This window comes from Pseudorasbora parva, chromosome 11, assembly GCF_024679245.1.
Source record: "Pseudorasbora parva isolate DD20220531a chromosome 11, ASM2467924v1, whole genome shotgun sequence".
Lineage (NCBI taxonomy): Eukaryota > Metazoa > Chordata > Actinopteri > Cypriniformes > Gobionidae > Pseudorasbora > Pseudorasbora parva.
This window is the reverse complement of record NC_090182.1, coordinates 46,118,402-46,143,352: the sequence shown is the minus strand read 5'-3', so window position 1 is coordinate 46,143,352 and position 24,951 is coordinate 46,118,402. Positions and strand designations below refer to the sequence as shown.

Genomic DNA, 24,951 nt, shown 5'->3' with positions numbered 1-24,951 from the left:
CTTTAACCGCTGCCGGTCCCTTCAAGACCCTGGTCCCACATCTCGCTAGATTTCATTACTGGTCTCCCTCCATCACAGGGCAATATGATGATTTTAACCGTAGTTGACTGGTTCTCGAAGGTGGCACATTTTATTATCTTGCCCAAATTACTGTCAGCCAAGGAGACAGTGGTTGCTGTTGTTGATCACGTCTGGCTATAAATTTAACCAATTCACTTCATTTGGCTACGTGAAATACAATTGTATAAATTATAAATGTGATGTTTTTGTGATAATACAATTTATAAAATGAATGACGGCTAGTGCAGCCACCAGGGAATAGTTACCTGGAATTAGAGTGTAAATTTAATTTTATTAATCAAAATTGTTATATTCATAATGAACTTTACAGGAAATTTCAGTGGAATGTATCTACAGGAACACATTGTTTTCACAGATAGCTTGTGATAGCAAACACAAAGATGTATTTGAAGACCAAGAAGCCGCCGGTAGGACAAGGGAACCATTGGAGTGGAAAGGTTGAGGGTGTCTGCTTGTGCCAAAAGGGGGAGGAGCCAACAAGTTGACGAGCTGAGGAGGATCAAAGGGATCAGAGCCACAGGATCCTCTTGCTCGGGCGAGGCTGGTGGTTGCACGACCTGAGGTTTCATGTCGTAGCAAGGTGTTCAAGGGGTTGGAGAACTGGCTGAGCTCTCCATCTGTGGGGGGCTCTAGCAAATTCTGTGCGGTTGAGGATGGTGGTGGGCTGGGCTCTGCATCTGGCTGTGTCCTGGATCAGTGACAGATGCAAGTCTTGACGTGTCTGGGAGGTCTACAGGGTGGTAATACTTGGCCCCAATACAGAACAGCAATTTGAGGGTCTAGTTGTCATAGGGGCATGGAACAGCAATTGAATTGTTCAGAGTAAAAAAATCAACACCCTTTTGGGCAATCACAGCCAATTTTGCTGCATAATTCATTATGGTCTGGTCTTCTGTCAGCAATGGTGCAGTAATACTTTAGATGATTATGAGTCAAAACACAGAGTTTAATAAAAAATCCACACCCACAATCCACAGAACTTACACAACTTACACACACTTACACAACTCAAATGAGACCAGACAAACACTGAGTGAAGGTGAGCAACTTAAATTCACATGGTGATAAACTAAATGACGAACAGCTGTGATGAAGATTAGCGTCCATGGAAGTGGCAGGAAAAGTCTTCATTTTTTCACTTACCATGCATAAACGTAATTTTCTCAAAACTACAAACTTTTATATTCATGCTGCACACAGAGTTTGTGCTGGATACAGTGTAATCAGACTTTAGCCATGAAAATTTTAAAAGTAACAGAAATAAGCACAAATACAAGCATGTCAAAACACCTCCAGGGCCCAGAAAACACCTAAGACCCCAGAGGGTTAATGAAACAGCAGATTTTGCCTTGTAATATTCAACCATAAGCAATTTCTTAGTCTCACTATTTAAAGAGTAATAATTATAATACATTTTATTTATAACACACTTTATGTTAAACAAAATCTCAAAGTGCTACAGATTTAAAACTATAAAAAAAATGAATAAAATGAAACAAAAAACAATTATGTAACAAATCAAACTCAGCTAAAAATGTGGGTTTTAAGACCATGTTTAAAAACACAAACTTACCTATAAAACTTCAACAGACAATGTATTAATATAAGTTTTGTGCTTGCCTTTTGAGAAAATTATACATTATAATTGTTAATATATAGAAAATATGTTCTATTGACGTTAATGGAAGAAAGTTTATTCGTAACTTTGAGAGATCCTTAGTTATGTCAGCATTCCATGTTAGCTGGGGATGAATCATTCCTTCAATAAGGCCTCCCAGAAATGTTTTATATAATCTTTTAAGTCTTTTATCATCATTCCATGTGATTTTAAGGCATGGGTTATAATAGTGTTCTTTAGTTCCTGAATGTTGTCACAGTAGCTTGGGTTTGGTGGTGCCATGGGTGGGCTGCCCTCCCAGAGCTGAGCAAAATACTTCACAGAATACTGAACATCAAATCCAGTGACATCACTTAAACTTTCTGCATCACAGACTTCATCTTTAGCAGCGAGTTTTGTCATCTCATCCAGTTTCTCCTTCATTCGTCTCATTCCCCCTATGTTTTTCTCTGCATTTGTGACATCAGATAAGTTCTGATACACAAACACACAGCTGGGATTCAGCCTGACCTTCTTTATCCTCATAAAGGCCTGAAAAACAATCTGAAGTATTTCCTGCAATTCAGTTGGGTTTTCTCCAAAGATGTTGATCAAGATCAGATTTCCAAGACCAACAATAAATGTGGCGAATTCAATGTCATGATGTCTTGTTGACCTACCAGCCAGTTGTAGACCCTCAGTATCAAGAACCAACATATAGTCAAAGTTCATCTGTGGTTTCATGTCATCTGACACTCTGACCAGCTGCATGAAAGCTCCTCTGGTTGTCCTGCCAGCACTGACATCAAACTGCTGTCCAAACATGGCATTCAGCATGGTAGATTTCCCAGAGCTCTGGATCCCTAAAACTGGCAGCACAAAGACTCTCTGATCTCCCAGTTTCTGGATGAGTTCATCTAGAACAGCAGAGATCCAGATCACAGGAACATGAGCATCTCCATCCATCAGCTCCAGTGGAAATCCAGAGATCATCATCTCTGCTGCAAGACTTGGGAGAGAAGAGAAGTCAAACTGCAGGCCTTTCTTTTGCTTCTTCAGAGATGAACACGATTCATAGATTTGACCAATTTCCCGAATTATGTGCTCCAAACCCAAGGCGGCAGCTTGAAGATCATCATATATTTTGACAAGTTTATTTTGTTTAGGGCGGAGTTGTCCATGTTTATCAGGTTTCTCTTTCAGTTTTACAGTTGATGCCGATTTTTCATAATACTTGAGGCCACCTGAAGTTTGTTCATCCAGGAGGATTGTGAGCCATTTGAGGAAATAGAGCTCATGTTCAGCATTTGAGAACATTTCTGTAATAAAGAACTTTATAATCTCACTGATGTCAGATTTATTCTGCTGTTCACGGATTTTATTCATTTCTGTTTTCTTTTTATTTGTTTCCTTGTCATTTTCTTGTTCATCCCCCTGAAGTTTATGTAGTTCTTTGTTCTTCTGACACCATTGATGCCACAGTTTTCCCTGACAGGGCAGAATTGATTCTTTATTTTTTATCAGATCTTTCTTCTTCAGTAAACTCATCATCTGCTGTGCTTGTTCTCTTCCTCTCCTGCAGTCATCATCCTCTTCCTCATCTACTCTGATGTCTGAGAGTTTGGACATGTCTTCGAGTCTGAAAGATGAAGATGATTCTGCGAGACAATCATTTATAGCTCTTCTGAGTTCTTCAGATACATCTGACGGATTTCTGTCTTTCAGACCAATGTTGTATTTCCCTTTCTGCATCTCAGGTAGAGTTGAAACATCCTCAGTAAAAAGACAAATCAGTGGCTTTGAGTCCTTGTAGAGTTTTTGAACTTCTGTCATGCTTCTGTCATTCTTCTGAAGTTTTGGCAGAATAACAACATTGACTGAAGCCATTTCAGTGAGGATCTGCAGCTGTTTCTCATGGTCTCCAGAATCACCGTGTAGATTACAGAACGCAACACAGTCAGTGAATTTATCCATGTTTTTCCCTGAAGGGCAGAACCAGGCGATCTCCACCACTCCATCCATCAGGACTCTGGTCCTGCTGCTGCCTGGGCAGTTCCTGTGGTAGAACGTGTTGTGTTTGTTGTTGATCAGACTGTTCATCAGCTCAGACTTGGATGAAGACACAAAGCCAAACCTGAAGAAAAACACCATTGGAGTTTCGGCCTTGTAGATCGGCTGGGTTTGACTGGTGATTTGATTGTTGGTGTTTCTCATCTTCCAGCTCTTGTTGATTTGTCTGAATGTCCAGAGAGGAAACTCAATCTGTCGTGTGAATGGATCAGGAACAAGCAGAGGCAGAGCGTACTGACACTGGGACAGTTTAGTGACCATCAGCTGCTTCAGGAAACCATCAGCACAATGAAATGCGGCCATCTGGACATCCATCGGGTGGATTCTCTCAGATTGACTCGTTCCTGTGTTTGATAAAGATACATCTTTAAAAATATTACTCTCATCTTCAAGTGATTCACTAGGCTCTTTAGCATGAATGTATCTCGCTCTGAAGTTCATCATCAGTAGTTTTTGAATAAAAGTCTGAATCAGCTCCTCTTCAGCACAAGACTCGTGGGAATGTAATGAATGTTTGGTTATCTGAACAACATCTGCAGCTCTCAGTTTATTGTGGCGGCTGTGAAGATGAAGTCTGTGAAACAGATTCTCTACTGCTCTGACACTTGTTCCATTGTTTTCTCCCTGTTCAAGACAAAAATACAGTAAACTAAAACAAATATTTGAAAACAATTGTCATTATTAAAAGCAATATTGTTTACATATGTGTTTTCGGTATAGATTAAACAACTGTTATGTCAACGGACCGTTTTTATATTATAAAATCACTTAATTGTGATTATTAATGAGAAAAGGCGCTTAGATATCTGTAAAAATATCAAATATTTTTTTATGTAATTAATCATAACAGATCTTCAGTTCGGTTCAGCATGACTGTCTGCCTTGCAATGATTATTTTAGTTCATCAGAAAATGACTCCGTAACATACAGTGCTGCTTGAAAGTTTGTGAAAGAATCTGAAAAAATGTGAATAATTTTAACAAAATAAGAGGGGTCATGCAAAATGCTTTTTAATTTTTTTATTTATTTAGTACTGTCCTGAATAAGTCCAAAATAAGTTTCCATAAAGTCCAAAAAACACAAAAAAAATATTTTCTAAAAATGTATCCTTAATTCTCAATACGGTGTATTGTTCCCTGGATGATCTATGGCTCTGTGTGTGTGTGTGTGTGTGTGTGTGTGTGTGTTCTGCCCTGATGATCCATTGCTGTGTGTGTGTGTGTGTGTATGTGTGTGTGTGTGTGTGTTCTGCCCTGATGATCCATTGCTGTGTGTGTGTGTGTTGTGTTCTGCCCTGATGATCCATTGCTGTGTGTGTGTGTGTGTGTGTGTGTGTGTGTGTGTGTGTGGGGGGGGGGGGGGTTGGGGTATGTCGTTCCCTAAACGATCCACAGCTGTGTGTGTGTTTTGTGATGGTTGTTCATGAGTCTCTTGTCTCTGCCCAACGTGCCAAAATCAAAGGTTCATAAACTTGTGAACAGGGTATTTTTTTTTTTTTTTTACAAATTCAGCTATTTTGTTGTCTTGTGGACTAGATGTAAACATCTGTTATGTGAAATGCTTATTTAAGACAGTGCCAAATAAATTAATATATTTATTTATTTATTTGGCAATGTCTTAAATAAGCATTTCACATAACAGATATATATATATATATATATATATATATATATATATATATATATATATATATATATATATATATATATATATATATATATATATATATATATATATATTAAGATTCTTATTATTTTGTTAAAATGATTCACATTTTCACAGATTTGCAATGGGTTCACAAACTTTCAAGCACAACTTTATATCAGTTCTCTACACGTTTCTCTGAAAACTCACCTGTAGTGAATGACTAGTTTCAGAACAGACCCTCATAATCTTTTCTTTCGCTCGTTCATATTGCTCTCTCCACTCCGCTCGTCTTTTCTTAAGTTCACCTTCATGCTGTTCTTCAAGGAGTTTCAGTTTCTCTTCAAAAGTCTTCTGTAGATCTTCTCTCACATTTCGTTCTTCTGTCAGTCTCTTCTCTAAATCCTCTAGTTGTCCTTGTCTCTCTTTTTCTCTTTTCTCTTTCTCTCTTATTATTCCATCCATTTCACTCTTCATTCTCTGAAACTGTTCATCACAAATCTGTTTTTCTTTCTCCCACCTCTTGTTTTCCTCTTCTTCTCTTCTCTTTCTGGCTTCGTCATGATGCTGTCTTTCTTCATCCATCACCATCTTCAGTCTCTCTTTCTCTTCTTCTAGTTTGTCCATCAGTTCTTCTGTTTCTGTGACTCTGTCCATCAGGAGCTTCATCTGTTGTTCTTGTTTCTCTCTCTCCATCTGTCTGAACATCTTACATGAGTAGAAGCTCCCTCCGTTTGCCTTCACCATGTTGTCTATCTTCTCCAGTAGATCAGACACCTGTTTTCGGTCTCCAGTCTGATTATTATTGAACACATGGTATCTGTTTCCACACGCTTCAATCAGGTTCCTCAAAGCAGATCCAGGTTTTCCTAAACACTGATCAATGGTTTTGTCATTTAAATGATCTCCTCTGGTGAAGAGCACCATGGTGAACATTAGAGATTTCTCACCAAACGTCTCTTGGATGATCTTTACTGTTGTTGTTTCTTCTTTAGTGAATCGTCCCAGTGATATCAGTAAGAGAAACACATGCGGTCCTGGCAGGATCATGGAGATGCAGTTGCTGATTTCTCTCTGGCTTTCTTCGTTCGTAAGTTCAGTATCAAACAGTCCTGGAGTGTCGATCACAGTGACGTTTCGGCCATTGATTTCAGATGTTTCTCTCTGATTCTCTTTAGTAACTGATTCAAAAGACTGGTCTACTTTAAATGCAACTCTTCCTATGATGTTGTTTCCTGTTGCACTCTTCCCAACTCCAGTTTTTCCCAACATCACAATCCTAATTTCGTCACACTCTGTCGAACCTATAAAAGATTAAGTGCATCAGTCTTAAAGCCTACAAAGAGTAATGTCTGATTATGTGATTTCCGGTGCGATTATTTTATCTCTACATTATCCTGTATTTGTTTAAGGTTTTTTTGTGTAGCATTATATAGTTTTGTATGATCTACTAAGGCACTGTGCGGAAGTAAGTTTACGAGATGTTGTGTTAAGAGGTGTGTTACATGGTACTGTATGCAGTGTGCACATTGGTTAGGCACATTTTTAGTGACTGCCTCGCTTTTCTTTTCCAAGAATGGGAACCATTAGGCAAAGCAATTTTTTTTATTTAGCACATTCCATACAACATTTTAATTTAAAGTGCTTTAAATAGAAAGAACGAAAGAAAATAATCAAAATTATTATAACCGATGCATAGGAAGAGGTTTAAGTAGCTAGTAAGGAATTAGAAACAGCATGCATAATAAGTAAAAATATTAAGGGACAACTCCAGTGAGAAATGAACCTAGGGGTAATTAACAAATAGTTACTGAATGTAAAGAGTTTTATCTCTAAAAACAGATTAGCTTATAACGCTTCTCTATGGGGCACAGGGTAGACACAGAGTAGTAAAATTAAACCGCTAGGGATCGATTCGTCGAGACTGTTTTCCAAAATGGCGCCTGTCCGTGAACGCGTAACACACTGTGTTTATAAAGTATCTTCTTATTAAACTGTTTGTACTCTTACAAAGTTCTCAATGCTTCGGTTTACATGTAGGGACCCTCATTCTGCTACTGTGTCAGTGTGAGGCTATTTTGAGCCTTGTTAGTGGTATTAACTAGCGGTTTAATTTCACTATCCGGTGCCCCATAGACTAGTGTTATAAGCTAATCTGTTTTTAGAGATAAAACTATTTACATCGCAGAGAACGATCTAGTCTGTAACCATCTGTGAATTACCCCTAGGTTTATTACTCACCGGAGTTGTCCTTTAAGACCGTTTAGAATAAAAAAGGAGGATATTGAGGGCTAAAACACTATTCCTTACTCTCAGAATCACCAAGCTTGGATAGACTGAGAGTCAGGTTCATGATTTTAAACTATAACTTATAGTTACACTCAGAACTCGATATTATTATTGGCCGCTGTTCTCGAGAGCACCACCACGCATGGGCACGTGCCATTCTGCTGTTAAACTACGTAACTTTTTTTGACACTACATTTATGCATTTGGCAGACGCTTTTATCCAAAGCGACTTACATTGCATTCAAGGTACACATTTTACATTATTGTCAATTCTTGCTCTCCCTGGGAATCGAACCCATGACCTTGGTGTTAGCACCACGCTCTACCGGGTGAGCTACAGGAAAGTACACTGAGTGTGAGTACACTACGTCCAGAGCATAAGAGTCTGACACAGACTAGAAGACATTTTTTAATGAAGTCGTCATTTTTGTTTGTTAACATTAAAGTTGAACCCTTGGAGTAACATGGAATATTTTTATGTCTTTACAACCTTTCTGGATTTTAATCTGGATCAAAAATACTTCATTTGTGTTCTGAAGATGAACAAAAGTCTTACGAGTTTGGACCAACATAAGGGTGAGGAATTAATGACAGAATTAAAGTTTTTGGGTGAACCAACCCTTATTATAAACCCATCCAATGTATCTGTATGGGGAATATTTTTGACTCTATAGATGGGTTTTTGTGTAGAACATTACAATTACTAAACTAACACAACATTGGGTTTATAATACATTGGCTATAAAAACACAAACCAACACATTCTCACCTGTGAAATGTTATCTCATATCTCATGTTTCGCAGAATTTTAAAGAGGCTGTGCAGTGTTGTTGTTGTTATGGCAACATTGTGTTTTGACCATCCAAAATGGACGCGCATTGACATGCATGGAGCGGTCAAATGAGGAATCTACGTATACAAATCTATGGCTTTGAATATTACAGTAATCCTGAGATTACCTACATTGTGGGGACCAGTCAGTGGTCCCCACTTTTCAAAAGGTTTATAAATCATACAGGATGAGTTTTTTTTTTGAGAAAGTAAAAATGCAGAATGTTTCCTGTGATGGGTAGGTTTAGGGCCAGGGGTAGAAAATAGAAAATACGGTTTGTATAGTATAAAAACCATTGCGTCTATGGAGAGTCCCCACAAAGATAGTGAACCTGACGTGTGTGTGTGTGTGTGTGTGTGTGTGTGTGTGTGTGTGTGTGTGTGTGTGTGTGTGTGTGCGCGTGTGTGTGTGTGTGCGCGTGTCATTTTTCTTGCCCCAAACTGATTTTCTGCTCATCATTACCTTGTGGCAGTAGTAGATTTGTCTCTAGTGAGTCGATTTTCTTCTTCATCTCTTCAAGTTGCAGCAGTTTTTTAATCTGTGCCTCCAGAAATGTCTCTGTGGAGAAAACCTCTCCTCTGTTTTCTTCCAGCATGTTCTCAACACCCTCCATCAATGTGGACACTTCTGTGGTGGGACCAAAGACATGATGTCGTCCTCCAAAGCTCTCAATGACAGCCTGTATTTCTTCATTGAGTTCTGCTGTATGACAGTCTGAATTCTGCATTATGAGGATCATCATGTGTTTGTTGATCCTTGAGCTGAAGATCCTCTGGATCTCCTCCATTTCTGCTTTGTCTTCATCAGTCAGTGGAGCATCAGGAATAATGAGGAGGAAAACATGAACTCCAGGATGACAGAGAGACACAGAGCGGAGGGTCTGACACATCACTTGCTCCTCTGAAAGGCGAATGAGAGATGGAAGCTCCACCAGATTGATCAGATGTCCATGATGTTCCAGGTCTCTCAAGATCAGCTCTGATATGGAGGATTTTAATGTCCTGTCACTCCCACATACAACCAGATTCAACTTCACACCCTCTGAAATGAATAGAACAAGATAAAAACCACAACATCAACAACATTAATGTATCACTAGAAACCAGAGGCAGACCGTAGTAAAGTATTTTCCAAGTAATTTTTTTAACTATGAACTTTATCAGTGTGCTTCTTTTGAAAACTTTTAATTCACAATTCAATACTTCACTACTGGCTGCCTTGAAGCATCAAATATTTTCACACTCACGCCTTTCTGTGGCCTGTTGCTCTATTGTGAAATGCTGTGAAGCTTCAGCACAATCCAGGTGCCGTCCATCATTAATTTGTACAATGTTGTCAAGCACCTGCAGAAGATCATCAGAAGAGCTGCTTCTCTGAAGGCTGGAGTGTCTGTAGAAGCATTTTCGAATGATTTTATGTAGGATGTCATTGGTTTCATTAGGCTCATGTGTGGTGAGCACCATGGTGTGTTGATAAACCTGCTCAGAGAAAGAGTCCAGCACCTTCTGCACACACTCTTGATCTTCTGCTGAACACTGGTCATGTTTGAGGAGCAGAACAATCACATGAGGTCCTGGATCAGAGAGATAAACACACTCTTTCACTTTCTGTGTGATCTGATGATCTGAGATGTTTGTCTGGAGCAGCTGAGGACTGTTGATGACCATCATGTGTCTGTCCTTCAATCTTCCTCCGACTCTTTCTACAACATCTGGAGGAGTTTCACTGTCAAACGCTTCTCGTCCCAGCAGGAAGTTTCCCACTCCACTGTTTTCTGACACACTCTTTCCCAGCAGAACAATCCTTAGATCGCTCACTGAAACAAAAGAAAACAACAAGTTATTATACTCACGGGATAGCATCTAATAACTTACAATGTCATCAAGCTTTTTACATCAAAACATCCTAATTTTTAAGCAATAAGCTGCGCCAAAATGTGTCTTGTTTAAAACTAAAGAGGAAAAAGAACAACTTCTATAATCAAGGATTCTTTAAAAGGAGCCTCTGTCCCATTTTAGATCTTCGTCATCTGAAATGTAAAGTAAATAAACTTAAGTTCAAGATGCTGACATTGAAACTAGGGGAGCACCGATCCGATATTAGTTTTTTTTAATTATGCTTGAGTCGGCTGTGTGGAGATATTTCACATTTGCCATGCCAACTAGTTCGTCGGCTGTTTCCAATGTCTGCAAAGTAAATGTTTCGAGAGGAGATCTACCAATCTAATCAAGCACATCCAGAATCACCATGCTAAGGAGCACACTGAATTCCTGCAGCTCAGCATAACAAAAGGAGTGGACAATACATTCCAGAAGCAACTAATTTTGCAGGATGCATTTCAACGACGCAAAAAGTTTCAGATGGAAAGCTTGAAAGCATCAGCAATTACACAGAAAGTTGTAGAATTCATTGTTTTAGATGCTCAACCAATGTCAGTTGTTGAAGATGAGGGCTTCCATCGCCTACTGAAACACTTAGAGCCGAGGTACTCTCTTCCATCACGCAAGTATTTTTCTGAGACTGCACTGCCAGAACTGTAGAAAAAAGTTTGCGAACAGGTCTCAAAAGAGATTAAAGATATAAAAGCTATGAGCTTTACTACAGATATATAGAGCTCTGTTGTGAGTCCAATGTTGCTGTAAGTTTAACAGTCCACTGGTTGGACACGAGCTGTACACCACATGGGGCAATGCTTCAAGCTAAAAACTTTCATGGTTCACACACCAGCGATATCATTTCGGCTGCAATTAAGGATATACTTTACCAGTGGCACATTCCTTTGAATAAAGTCATACTCTGGGACAATGCAAGCAATATGAAAAAGGCCATGGACAACATGGGGGTGCGGAGCATAGGCTGCTTTGCTCACAGCTTGTAATGAGGGACTACTGTCACAACGGAGTGTGAACGATGCCATTGCAATTGGTAGACAAATTGTGGGGCATTTTAAACATTATCCACTTGCGTATTCAAGGGTGCAAGATATCCAGCTCTAGATGCAAATGCAACCTAAATGCCTGCAACAAGACGTCAAAAGGTTGAATTCTACGTACATGATGATACAGAGTCTTCTGGAACAGAAGCGAGTCCTCTGCGCTTTCATTCCTGACCATGACCTGCCCAGTACACTGACCGCTAACCAGTGGGCTTTGCTAGAAAAAACAAGCATTGTTCTAGCACCATTTGAAGAGTTCACAAGGAAAGTAAGCTCATCGACTGCCCCAACCGCTGACGTCATTACAGCTGTCACCATCCTCAAATGCATCCTTGCTAAGTAAGGCGATGCAGATACTGGCATCAAAACAATGGAAGAAAAAAAAAACGCTTCAAGCTGTCAAAAAAATGCTTTATTATAGATTGTTTACTCTCCACAATAACACTTCTATTGTATTTGATGTGATGCCATGCTGTAAATTTAAACATTTAGAATATATTTTTTTGTGTCATCAAGTGATTAATTTAGCCTAACCTATATTTTATTTCTGTTTCAGATACCTTACAAGTGCAAAATCTGCAAAGCGTGAAAAAGATGCACTGACGGGAACTAGAGGAAGACCTGAGGAGGAGCACAGCTGGAGTATCACAGGCCGCAAAATCATCGGGTGAAAACATCAGCACCGAGCAGCTTTATGCAAGAGTTTGACCAAATTGTAGAGGAGGTTGAAGATCCTAGTGCTGCAAGTAGCTCAAGCCCTGCAGTCCAAATGCATGGAAATCTTGCAGAGAAAACCGTCACTGCCTCAGATAACCCATATCAGTACTGGGGAGTCTACAAATACAGATTACCTTGCCTTGCTGCCACTGCCACAAAATACTTCTGTGCCCCCTGCACTAGTGTAGAAAGTGAGAGAGTGTTCAGCACAGTGCTTTTCGGAGGCGAAGCATACCAATATCAGGTACTTCCATTCGGTCTAGCTCTGTCACTCTGCACATTCACGAAATGCATGGATGCAGCTCAGGCTGCAAGGTATTCAGATAATAAATTATATGGAGGACTGACTTATCTTGGCTCAGTCAGAGGAGAGGGTGGTTCGACATCGAGATGTCGTTCTCGCTTATATTCAGAAGCTGGGGTTGAGATTGAATGCCAAAAAGAGTGTACTTTCTCCAGCACAGAGAACCACTTTTTTCTGGGTGTGATGTGGGATTTATTCACGATGCAGGCCATTGTTTCGCCTGCTCGTGTAGCTACCATACTCACATCCGTGAAAAATCTCAAGCTGGGCCAGTCGCTCACTCTAAAACAGTTTAATCATTTCATTGAGTCACTCTCACAGCATATGCTTCTCTCACAAGCTGGAGAGCAATAATGGAAGGCTGTTGCAGGTTGAGTTTCCAGTTGGGGTCTTCGAAATTCATGCCCTCCAGTCAGACCAGGAGGAGACCGACAAATTAATTAGAGAAATACAAATTATGTAGAGCTGGAGGTCATCCAGGACAGGTTTGAAAACCCATGGGCTAGAGGTAGTCACTGAAATAGAATAAATACAGGGATTCGAGATGGAGCACAGCTCTGGTACTATATATTTAAAAAAAAAAACATACCATGGTATCTTAATATTTAAGACAAGTACTTAAAAAGTTACTGGTTACTAGGGGAAAAAAGCAATGAGCAGGACATGGCTGGATGAGAATCCATCAACAAAAGAAGAGTACTTTGCAATTGTTAAAGATGTACTGTATGAATAATTATTGTTTTTCTCTATAGATTAGGGGGGGGGGGGTGAAATGCTGTTTCATGCATACTGAGCTTTTCACACTGTTAAAGACTTGGATTCCCATCCTAAACATAGACAAAGTTTCAAAAACTAATGTTGGACGTTTGATGGAGTATTTCTGTGTCAAAGATACTCCTTCCGGTTTCTCACAAGTTTCGGAGAGTTTTTTTCGAGTATGGGTCGGCTTGACTTTAATAGAACGGAAGGTCCTTGTATGGGCCGTACGGGCTCTTCTCCTGGTAGGGTGCGCACGCGCGTGACTAGAACGAGAGAGGAAATGCACGCCCATAAACACTCGCTCAGCTGCAGATCCAGTCGTCCGTGAACACTTATGACGTGCCCTATGGTCGCGCTGCGCTCCACTTTATTCCTATGGGTGACGTCGAGCGACTTCAAAGCTTCAGCACAGCATTCCGGGAAGGCAGCGCTGCATTTGAACCGATTTGAACGCAGAAATGACGGGAAGCTTCACAACATCGATTCAGCCGCGTCGCAAAGTGTATTTCCACGGTCAGTGCTGTCACAGGACTTCACCAAATCATACCAAAGAAGTGTGTTTTTGACGGAGCGGTCCCAGCGATAAAGGTTTGGTCCTGCTTTGGAAGCAGCCGGTGAGTAAAACTGCTTCAAACGTCTGTGCTGTTGGCTATCGTCGCGTGAGTAAACATCAGTAAACGACACGATCGCGTGCTTCGTCATTCAAATGCGCTAACGGTTACTCCATTGTTGTTCTATGTATAACGTTACACTAAACCGTTTTGCTTGCTACTGCTAAGGTTTAGTCGTGTACAATAGTCCATAAACTGAATCATGTCCTCATAAACTGCGAGTAAAGACACACAAATGTTGACAGGCCACTAAATACAGTCCAAACCACAGAGAGGGACGTCCTGCTGCTGCTGTTTCTCCTGTTCAATTTATTTCAGCCTCCGGATCTGATTAGCTAAATCATGTATTAGCTGAGAATCGATAGCCTTGGCTTTCTCCACGCTTGAGGACGTCACCGCTTTGTGCGCGCTCATCATTCTTTAGCTCCGCCCACACGATACGCCTCCAGGCACTCTGTATTTTCCAGAAAGACTCGGTACAGCCTATATTTCTTTTATAAATATAATAAAACTAAAGACTTTTCGGAGATATGAAGGATGCAAAATTAATCTATAGGTACTCAAGATTGACATGAGATTGAGTGTTTCACCCCCCCCCCCCCCCCCCCCCCCGCCCTAAATATGGATACATACAATTCTGTTTGGAAATTGTACACAATGGCTAATACGAAGGAGAATAGATAGCACATATGGAATATATAGTAATTTGCTGTGAGTCATTTCTTTTTCTTTTTTCTTCCTCCTCTTCCTTTGCACACTTTAACTTTACGCAATGCATCGGCATTATCATATTGATTATCATTTCATATTTTCCTGTTTGTGTAATATTTTTTTCAATTAAACTATACTGGATTTGTTTTCTTTTGGGGAGACTGAATAGACTTGAACCTATTATTGATTTTAACTGACCATTACTAAAAGTCTCCTGGCGGTTTCTGTTCTTATCCGCCTTGTTTCTTTGTATTTTATTATATGTATTTTTCTTTTGGGACTATTGGGAAAGTAACCCCTTATAAAAATCTCTTGATTGCAATCACCACTTATGTATTTCTTCATCAATATAAAGACTTACTTGCAGGAGGGTGATCTCTGCTGCATCTTTTCCTTTGAGCAGCATTCTGGGCAACAATCCCTGTATGAAACAAAAAAAAATAGCATTACATTACTAATGGACTTGCTGTGTCACCACATTAACACATAACAACAGAACACATAAAAAAATGAAATGTATCACCATAAGCAGTGGCTGGGGGGTGGGGATGGGATCAAATGATCAAGATGGCAATATGATCAAAATGGCACATTACTATTAGGCCGGCGACACACTGCTATTCAACTAGCAGCAGGAGCGCCGCCCTGCCGCTTCTGGTGTGCAGAGACATAGAAAGCCCGCGGCCGACACGCAACAGAAACGCCACGCTCACGCCACGCTCGCAGTGTGTTGCCAGCCTTAGCAATTAAAGGAGCTTGAGCACCCGCCATGCCATCTGTCATGATCAGCAGTGAGAGTGCTCGTGATTACCACCAGAGAGCACTCCGGACAATTGCCATACCATCTCATCTACATCTCACATAATCCTTTGCCCAGACTCATCAGTCATGATTGTTTTCAGCTGGGTCTAATTAGCTCATTACCTCACCCAATGTTTCTCTCAAGCGGTCTCCCTGGTTTCATGTCTCTTGGTTCTGTGGATTTCTTGCTTGGATTCTCCTTTTGCCTGTGTTGTTTGTTTCTTTGTTTGTTTCTTTGTTAAGGCTGCCTGGCTGTGTTTTGACCTTGCCTGTACTTTTGACTATGATTGTGGATTATCCTTTCAATGAAACTAAGTTTAGCTCTTCAGCCTTTGTGTCCCGGAGCAGTTCATTACACCATCAGTCAAAGGGAAAGTATGAGATCAGATTACAAAACACAGCTCAGAGTTTTCCGGTATTGTTCCCTTGAGAAAATTAACAGAATTTAGCAAATTTCAGCTTTCATGTAGTAATAAAGAAATAGTTCTTTAGTTCCACAAATTCACACGTTCAAATAATCCTTGAGCATGATAAAGATTGGATTTGTTGTCCAGGATCTAGCCTAGGTCTCAAGCTTATGACTTGACTAGAGCACCTTTATAAATGTAAAAATAAGTTAGTAATGAATTGAGAAAAAGAGGTTCCAAATTCACACTTTCCAATTGTAGCCCTATTTTTGACTCGCTGACAGGTCTGAGAAATTGCCAACAAATGCCCAAAATCATAGGAAAATTGGTGCTTGTTCACAGGAGAGTGACAGTCACGCAGTATGAATTATCAACAATGCGATCTAAGAGACTCGCAGACCAGTTGCAGACGCCTGTAAAATATTTGGCATGCTGAATATCTGGATCTGTCAGGATTTAAAATCCTGCTCTGTGAAACGTGTTCTGACTGAAAACTTACAGTGGGGCAAAAAAGCACAGCCACCAATTGTAAAAGTTCCCCAACTTAAAAAAATGAGAGAGGCCTGCCATTTTCATAATAGCTATATTTCAACTATTAAAGACAGAATGAGAAAAAAAAATCCAGAAAATCACTGTCTGATTTAAAAAAAAATTATTTGCAAATTATAGTGGAAAATAAGTATTTGGACAATAAAAAAGGATGCTACGTCATCGACATCCGACGAAGGACTGTTCCAATGTCGAGGATCCTCGGAATTGGAGGACTGAGTCCTTCGTTCGAAAAATGTGTCATATACAGGAAAGGATGCATATGAGTAGCCTTCGCGCACTTCGCGTTCTCAAATCACCCACAATCCTATGCGCGCAGCTTTGCTATCAGACGTTCCCGGAGTCGGACTCGGAGCGTGAACGGGGCAAATATGCTTGTATCGGGGTTTGTAGATGGGAAGGAAGGAGGCGGGAACCGGCAAACGTTCAACAACTTTATAATAGCCCCCTCACGGGCGACTGCCTGCACAAACATAATAAAACATAAATAAACCATAACATAAAGTCCAGGCCTAGTCCTCTCTCGTCTTCCACGCTCCTCCAATTATACTCCCGTCACTGCCGTGAGCCGAGACCGGTGTGGCGATCAGCTGCCGCTCATTATCACTCCACCGGCCCGCTCTCACGGACCCTCACCTCGCTGCTTACCACAATGCTTTTATTTACGTTAGCAAACATTTGTTGGTAACACACCAACATACTAACCGTAGTAAATATAAGTAAAGTTTAACGTTTAAATACCGGTACAAATTACTACTGTATTGATATTAAAAAAATACAAATAACGTTACACATAACGTTATTGATGGCCAACGGACCTTTTCACTGACGTAATGACGCAATGACGTGCACTTGCTAGCCTGTTCCATTTACGTGTTCTCCGAATGCTTAAGACGAGCCTCGCCTCGCCTCTGAAGGAAGTGACTTGGAAAGATCCATCCTTCCAAGGAAGCATCCTTGACATTGAGAAACACCTTTGGTGTTTCAGTATAATTGGTCCGTCGAAACTCATTCATTGAAAAACATTCCGCGGTGCAAAAATAAGTGTGGTAATTGTTTTTTTGTTTTTTTTTTGCGTAATTAATTAACACGTTAAAGTCACGTAATTACTTAATCTTAATTAACGCGTTAAAGTCCCAGCCCTAATAGAAATATTTTCTAAATATAGAAAATATATTGAATGTCATGCACCATCTAATTTGGGCTATTGTTAATCAACCTCTGTAAACATATGCAGGAGCTTGCTTAACTCATAAAAAATACTTTGTTTCAATAAACATACATGAAATAATTCAGTTTTGTTTGTATATCAATGTATTTTAATATATGAATCAATATATAGCAATAGGTTGTCCATCCATATATTCCTATATATTTTCAAATATATGAGGAAGTTTCTGATACATTGAAATATATTTTCTAATGTATTGCAATATAAATTCTAGTATATTGCAATATATTTTTGTTTCGTAAGGGAAGGAGTTATAGACCAGAATATCAGTATTTTAATAGATATTTTTACAACTCTTTCAAACAGAAGCAAACATTTGCAGATCAAGCCACAGAAGAAGAACATTGCACAATTATTTATTTACCTCAAACTCTCTCTGCAGAACACACCCCTTTGACCCCTTTTGTCTCCTTAAACCTTTCTTTTAACATATAAAAGCAAAACTTCTTTGCAATAAAAAAAGTGCAAAGTATTGTTGCACATTAACAGGATGCAATAATAACAGAGTGTAAATTATTATATTTATTTAATAGCGGGGTAGCGGAGTCCCAAAGAAGAAAAAAAAAATGCTAAATGGGTGAGCAGATGGTTATAAATGCATGGATCAGATTAATTCACTCCTCCTGAGCCTTAAATTAAAACTCCATGTTGAAATTTCCTCATTATGATAATATAACTAAATTATGACAGAATTAAATGACAATGTTCCTGGCCAATTATGTGAATCACTGATTTGTGTTTGTCACCTGTGTGGTCAGCGCTGGACATGTTTACATTCTGTTCTCGCTGTCTCTCTGTTTAGTCTTTAGATGATCTGTGACTCCTGACTTCTGTCTGGTCATTGTCCTGTAAGAGATTACACTGAGACTGTGAATTTGATCAGAATGTGTCTTATTGGAGTGTCATGCCTCATTTATAAAACTTGCATATGCACAGATTTGATTTTAGAATATGTGTTCTTTAAAATCCACGGCAATGTTCATATTTATTCAAAAAAGTCATAAAAAATAAAAGAACGCCATGTCAGGGTCTGAGCAGGCTTACGAACTTTTCCTTGTGGCAGATTTGGAGTACTGCAGGTATTTGGAAATCTATAAGCAGTAGTAATAATAAATTGTATATGTATGTAATTAAGTTCGTAGATGTGGGAAGAAAGGAGGCGGTAATCAGCAAACATTCAAAAGACTTTAATAAATAAAATAAACAAACTGAAAGTAATACGGGCAGCCCCTCACGGACGACTGTCCACACACACATGATAAAACATAACCCAAACCAGGCTGACTTCTTGAAGGACATTACAATTGATGCGGATAAAAGATAAAGACCGCCCCTGGGTCTGGACGCAATGGCACACACATGGATTCCTCCAGTCTCTCTGTTCCTGGGAGTTCTAGCCAGAGTTTACCAGCAAGGGTCTTGCTTCTTATTGATAGTGTGTTGGCCGAATAAAGTATGGTTCTCTGGGATAATGTGTCTCCTCAATGGCTCGGCATGGGCGATTCCGGAGAAGAGGGACCTTCTGTCTCAGGCAGGGGGCATGATATTCCATCCTAGGCCTGACCTGTGGAACCTTCATGTTTGACCCCTGATGGGTACCAACTAAGGAACACTGGGTTTTCACCATTCTAAGTGCTAGGGCTTCCTCCACTAGAAAAAGTTGATGGAGTAAATGCGGTGTCTTTGAAAGATGGTGTACGACACAGAACACAGATCCTGTCAGATAACTTCAGTTCTGGACTTCCTGCAGGAAAAGTTGTCAACATGCAGATGCCCTGCCACACTCAGGGTTTATGTGGCCTCACTTTCTGCCTGCCACGCATTGGTTGACGGGGTGCCACTTGAGAGACATCCTCTGCTTGCTCGTTTCATCTGTGAGATTTGAGGCCTCCCATAAGAACCAAGATCCCATCATGGGACTTAGCTATAGTCCTCGAGGGTCTGGTTGAGACCCCCTTTGAACCTCTAGAGTCAGCGTCTGAAAAACTTCTGACTCTAAAGATGTTTTTTTTTCTTATGGCTATGACTTCCTTAAAAATAATCGGGATATACAGGCATTACCACCGCTGGCCGTCTTGATGCCCTACGCATCATTACTTTATGATGCCCACTGGTGTCGCGTTCATGTATTTGTTGACCGGGGTTGCTGAGAGAAAATTCTCGTGGTGCCCCCCTCAGCACTTGGTGCCCTTTGCGCAGCGCGTGATGCCCGTGGTGGGAGCGGCAGCACTGTATACAGGCTCTGTTGATATCACCATTGTGCTTAGACTTTGCCCCAGAAATGGTGCAAATGGTTTTGCATCCTCATCTTGACTACCTGCTTAAGGTTCCTTTCTCGATTGTACATCCTGTCACTCTTGAAACCTTCTGTCCTCTGTTGTTCTCAACAGCAGATCAGGAGAAACTTCACAGACTATGCCCAGTTTGTGCTCTTCAGGCCTACACTAAAAAGGTTAATTGGGGTTCTATATAGAACCTCGAGGTTCTTTACTCAACTCCAAAGAACCTTTTATTTAACCTTTTTAGGTTCTATAAAGAACCTTTTCTTCTAAGAGTGAACATACACTGGGGTGTGGACACCACCAATCAGACCATGTCACATTGGGACAAGGATGCTATTGCTCTTGCCTATGAGGCACGCGGCAAAACTTCGCCAACAGGCTTAAGGGCTCACTCCACCAGGGGGGTCGCCTCCTCTACTGCTTTAACAAGGGGTGCCCCCTTACAAAGTGTTGGTCCTCTCCGCACACATTCATAAGATTGGAAGCTTGGAAGCTCATGCCACTCCGGGCTCTCATGTCCTTGACTCTTTGTTCTTGACTATAACCCTGTTCCCTAATAAAGTAGAAGGAGATGCTGTGTTGTTCAACCGTGCTGAAGATGTCCCAGGACTGCTCTTCAGATAATATCCTAATGATGCAGCTGGAGGCTCATTTGTTTATAGCCTCTGATGCTGGCGCATTCCGATGATGTCACTAACAGAGGCTATAAAAGCTCTAGGTCAATTCCACTGACATGTTTGCACTCTATATTCACAGCTGGACATGATAAAGACATTCCCAAGTCAAGTCAACTTTATTTATATTGCTCTTTTGCAATGACAATTGTTTCAAAGCAGCTTCACAGTGTTAAACAGTGCTAAAATATTGCAACAAAATTTGATTCGGCTGTACAGTCGTTCTAGAGAAAACGGTGATGTTATCAGCTTATTTTAATTTATCATATAGCAACAATGTTGGTAGATCAGTATTATAGTTTATACAATTAATTAAGACCTAATAAATGTATTTTATTTGGATATTTAGTTAAATAACATACATCAAAATGTTAGTGCTAAGAAGCACCGCATCTCATTCACCCTTTATCAGGGAACAGGGTTACAGTCAAGTGTCTGACTGGATGACATTTTTCTGTGTGCGATCAGAACACAAGATGTGATGTGAAATTAAATTAAACTTAATCTACCCCAGATAAACTTCTTTCGTTTTTGAGTAAAGGAGAAATTAGAATGTTATTTCGAAAGATCTAAAGCTAAACATAAATGTGTCATTAAATATGTGAATTGACTGATGGAATTGGTCGAACACAAATGTTATGGTCAGTTAGTTAACAGACTAAATCCAGATGCAAAAATTAGTTTGCTGTAAATTATTATGGGATATTCTCTGGATATGTATTTCCTAATTGCACACAAAAATGCTGCTCTCCTGAAATTCATAAAACTAACTGAATGATTGCACAGAAATATCCAAATGATTTAAAGCAATTTAACAATTTCCATTCAGACAACAAAGAAAAAAAAAGAAACAAAAAATTTTCACTCCAGCATCCCATAGCACAACCTACAATTGTATGTTAGTATGATGAGAACTGAATTTAAACTAAAGCCCTTATTTATACATCTTAGCACTGAACACAGATGTCTGTTTCTGAAGTGGTTTAATGACAAAGAATAATAGTGAAACTCACTGATGTTTTATGGTGTTGTATCTTACATTTACATTTAATATAACAAAAATAAAGAGTGTTAATAGGCAATTGCCTACCTGTGTGCCGAGGTTCATTGTGGCTAAGTTTCCTTATTTGACAAGCATTAAAAATGTATTTGGGTGGAGTCATTCCCATTCCAAAGGAAAAAACCCTGCTTCTGTCTGTCCAGTCCGACAGGAAGTGCAGGTAAAAGTTCAAGCTACATTTCCTGTAAGAATGAGACATAAATATGAAAAAAATGACAAAGACAATAGCAGATGACCATACATACTTTTAACAACAACAATAAATAAAATGAGTAAATAAGTCAAATCTAGACACGTTTCTAGTCAAGTCACCTTTATTTGTATAATGCTTTTTACAATACAGTTTGTCTCAAAGAAGTGAAAACAGAAAAATTATACAATAAAGATTGTTTTAGCAGCTCTAGAATAAATTAGTGTAATTTTTTCAGCTGATGTCAGCTGATGTCATCTACAGCAGCTCTGCATAAAAACTGTGATGTCGTCAAAAAGCTCCATTTCCATTCTCATACAACTGCGTCAGCCCATTTAATGTTCTCATTAATGTTCAAATTTTTGCGAGGTTCTCTCAAAGTCATGAACAAACGTTCTTCCATTAACATTAAAAGAATGTTGTCTGATCTTCAGTAATGTTCTCAAAATTTGTTTATAGAAGGTTTGACAAATTCTTAATTAGAACAATATTATAACATTTATGTAAAGATTATATGCACTGTGTAACATCCAACCTTAAGGCATTTTAGCAAAAAAGTTAGTGATCCTAAATATTTAAAGGACAATTAAAGAATGTTGTTCAAAGAATGTAAAAGCATTAAGTTGAAAGACTGTTTCAGAAAACCCCATACTACTAATCTAAAAAAAAAAAGCTAAAAAAAAACATTCCACAAATATCAACAAAACATTGATGACATGGACATTTTAACATAGACATTTTAACATTTCCATAATCAAAAATTAATGAATGGTAAATGTTCCATTCATTCAAATGCACCAATTTGTTGGATGGAAGTCAGATCAATCATTTTGTTGAATATTAAGTGTCCCCAACTAAGTAAGGTGAAAGTGACAAGGAAACCCAAACTCTGTCATGGAAAGTGTGGAGAAAAAACCCAACTATATCTAACAAACATGGTGTGATTTTGATCAGGAGGCATTACATGTCAGAAGTCAGATTGGGATCTGTGGCATTTAAAATATTTCAGTCAGTTCATTTCGCTTGAAGATTGGATTCAGCACACCGGTATGGAGACGAAGCTGGCTAGAGGGTTTTTGGTTTTTGGTTTTTGAAACATAAAAAAAATAAAAAATAAAAAATAACTTCAAATGATTAAAGTTGTGTTTGCTGTTATAAAAGAACATCCTTGGAATGTGTGGAAGTTTTATTGTCTTATTTATTGTTCCCGACTCAAAAAAATATGTAAAGTACTGTGTAACATCCAACTATTTAAGGATCTAGGGTTCTTTGGTCACTTCAGACTAAAAATTTTACATAAAAATGTTTTTACATAAAAAACGAATTGTGGTGACTTTTATGGTATTGGTGTATGAACACACACACAAACAAACTTGGGGCAGGATTTGAAAAGGCTAAGTGGTACAGGAAAATGTAAAAATACGGAGAATTTTGTTGTACGTACAATCTACAAATCAGCCATGATGCATAAAAAGTACACAACAGGGGTAATCTCTAAAAAATAAAGTGTGCAAAACGTCTCTGTTACATCTGTAACCTTACTTCCCTAAATAGGGAACGAGACGCTCATCACCGCTTTGCGAACGCCTCTGCGTGATTACGTCGTGGAGCACGTATGTCATCAGTCCAATAGGAAGACGGAACGTCATAGACAAGTGAAGTCACGGACACGGAAACTATAAAGCACATCGGCAAACACGCTGTTAGCTTCTGAAAAGGATGAAAAAAGGCGCTTGCGGGCATGCTGGGAGTATGGGAAGGTGACGCAGCGTCCGATTCAAGGAACTAAGGTTATGGACATGGCATCACGCCCTGCACAGTGCGACCTTCTCGGCCACCGGTGAGTACCATCCAGTTGCCTCCTCTTACTGCAAATCTTACCAAGTTCACGGTATCTGTTAGTAATTCCCACTCCTCTGTTTCAGCACAGGCCCTCATCGACTCAGGCTGGGAACTTCATCAGTCAGCAAACTCTCGAAAGCCTAAGTTCTTGCCCAGTCAACCTTTGTATCACCACCATTCAGGGAAAACCGCTGGGTGGAGGTCGTGTGCGCCATTTTTCCCCCACACTTACACTACGCTTTGGAAATCTGCATGAGGAGACCATCACATTCATGGTGCTGGAGGAGTCAACCGCGAACATCATCCTGGGATACCCTTGGTTAATTCTACACCAACGGCATATTCACTGGTCCACCGGAGATATCCTGCGTTGGGGTGAGAACTGCTTTGATCATTGTATTCATCGTCCTCTCCACAAAAAAACATCTTCTTCGTCAGTGCAACAATCACTTCCTTTACAATCCACTTCAGTAGAGAGTCCCGAAACCCAGATCAGTGTGACCATCCCTCCAGCTCACTGGGCATTCCAGGATGTCTTCAGTAAGCGGTTGGCCACTTCATTGGCCATGGGACTGCGCCATTGACCTCCTGCCTGGGGCAACTCTACATAACCATCAATCCCCTGTCCATCCTGGAACAGAAGGCCATGGAGGAGTACGTACACAAAGCACTCCAGCAAGGGTTCAGCCAACCATATACATCCTCTGCCACTTCAAGCTTCTTCTTCGTGGCCAAGAAGGACGGAGGCTTGCGGGCGTGTATTGATTACTGCCATCTCAACTCACAAACTGTACATCATAAACAACCACGGAGTCAAGATGGACCAGAAGAAGGTGGACACCATCACTCACTGGCCGTTGCCCAGCACCATCAAGGAGCTGCAACGCTTTCTGGGATTTGCCAACTTTTACTGATGTTTGATTAATAACTACAGTTTGCCCAGCTCCTCACTTACCTCCTTTCTCGAGAACCAGCCCAAGTCTCTGTCCTGGAATCCATCTGCCGAAGAAGCTTTCCATCAGCTGAAGCTCGCCTCCCAGTCCGCTCCGACCCTGGTCCACCCTAACGCTCATCCGTTCGTCGTGGAGGTGGATGCCTCCTCTACCGGGGTCAGAGCGGTCTTGTCTCAGCGGCATGGGAAACCCTCACAGCTCCATCCATCCACCTTCTTCTCCAAGAAGCTATCCCCAGCGGAGCAGAATTACGACATCAGAAACCGGGAACTCTTTGCGATCAAACTCGCTTTGGAAGAGTGGAGACATTGGCTGGAGGGAGCGGAGCACCTGTTTGAGGTAATCACTGATCATTGCAATCTAGAGTACCTTCGAGACGCCAAATGTCTGATTCATCGTCAAGCCCGATGGG

At 40.1% G+C, this 24,951-nt stretch overlaps 1 protein-coding gene across 2 annotated transcripts; it reads right to left on the bottom strand.

Moving 5' to 3' along the window:
* Positions 1-347: 347 nt before the first annotated feature.
* Positions 348-21,609, bottom strand: LOC137093283 (interferon-induced very large GTPase 1-like). 2 transcript variants are annotated; one of them, XM_067458100.1, is made up of 7 exons: positions 21,585-21,609; positions 18,285-18,384; positions 14,912-14,971; positions 9,760-10,329; positions 8,976-9,554; positions 5,603-6,696; positions 349-4,372 (listed from the first exon to the last, which is right to left on the bottom strand). In XM_067458100.1, exons 2-7 carry the CDS (start codon positions 18,304-18,306, stop codon positions 1,835-1,837), a joined length of 4,863 nt encoding a protein of 1,620 aa, XP_067314201.1. In that variant the 5' UTR covers positions 18,307-18,384; positions 21,585-21,609; the 3' UTR covers positions 349-1,834. The 2 variants fall into 2 exon arrangements, with proteins under 2 accessions (XP_067314202.1, XP_067314201.1); XM_067458101.1 differs by lacking the exons at positions 14,912-14,971; positions 18,285-18,384; positions 21,585-21,609 and having other exon boundaries at positions 348-4,372; positions 9,760-9,902; positions 10,016-10,207.
* Between the last annotated feature and the right edge of the window lie 3,342 nt (positions 21,610-24,951).

What these genes read in the sequence shown, in the direction of transcription:
- LOC137093283 (XM_067458100.1), bottom strand. Translation starts at nt 18,306, where the DNA reads ATGTCCAGCGCTGACCACACAG. An exon ending in AAATCTACTACTGCCACAAG is followed by an intron (nt 6,697 to 8,975) that starts GTAATGATGAGC and finishes AATCTTTTATAG; the next exon opens with GTTCGACAGAGTGTGACGAA. An exon ending in AAACTAGTCATTCACTACAG is followed by an intron (nt 4,373 to 5,602) that starts GTGAGTTTTCAG and finishes TGTCTTGAACAG; the next exon opens with GGAGAAAACAATGGAACAAG.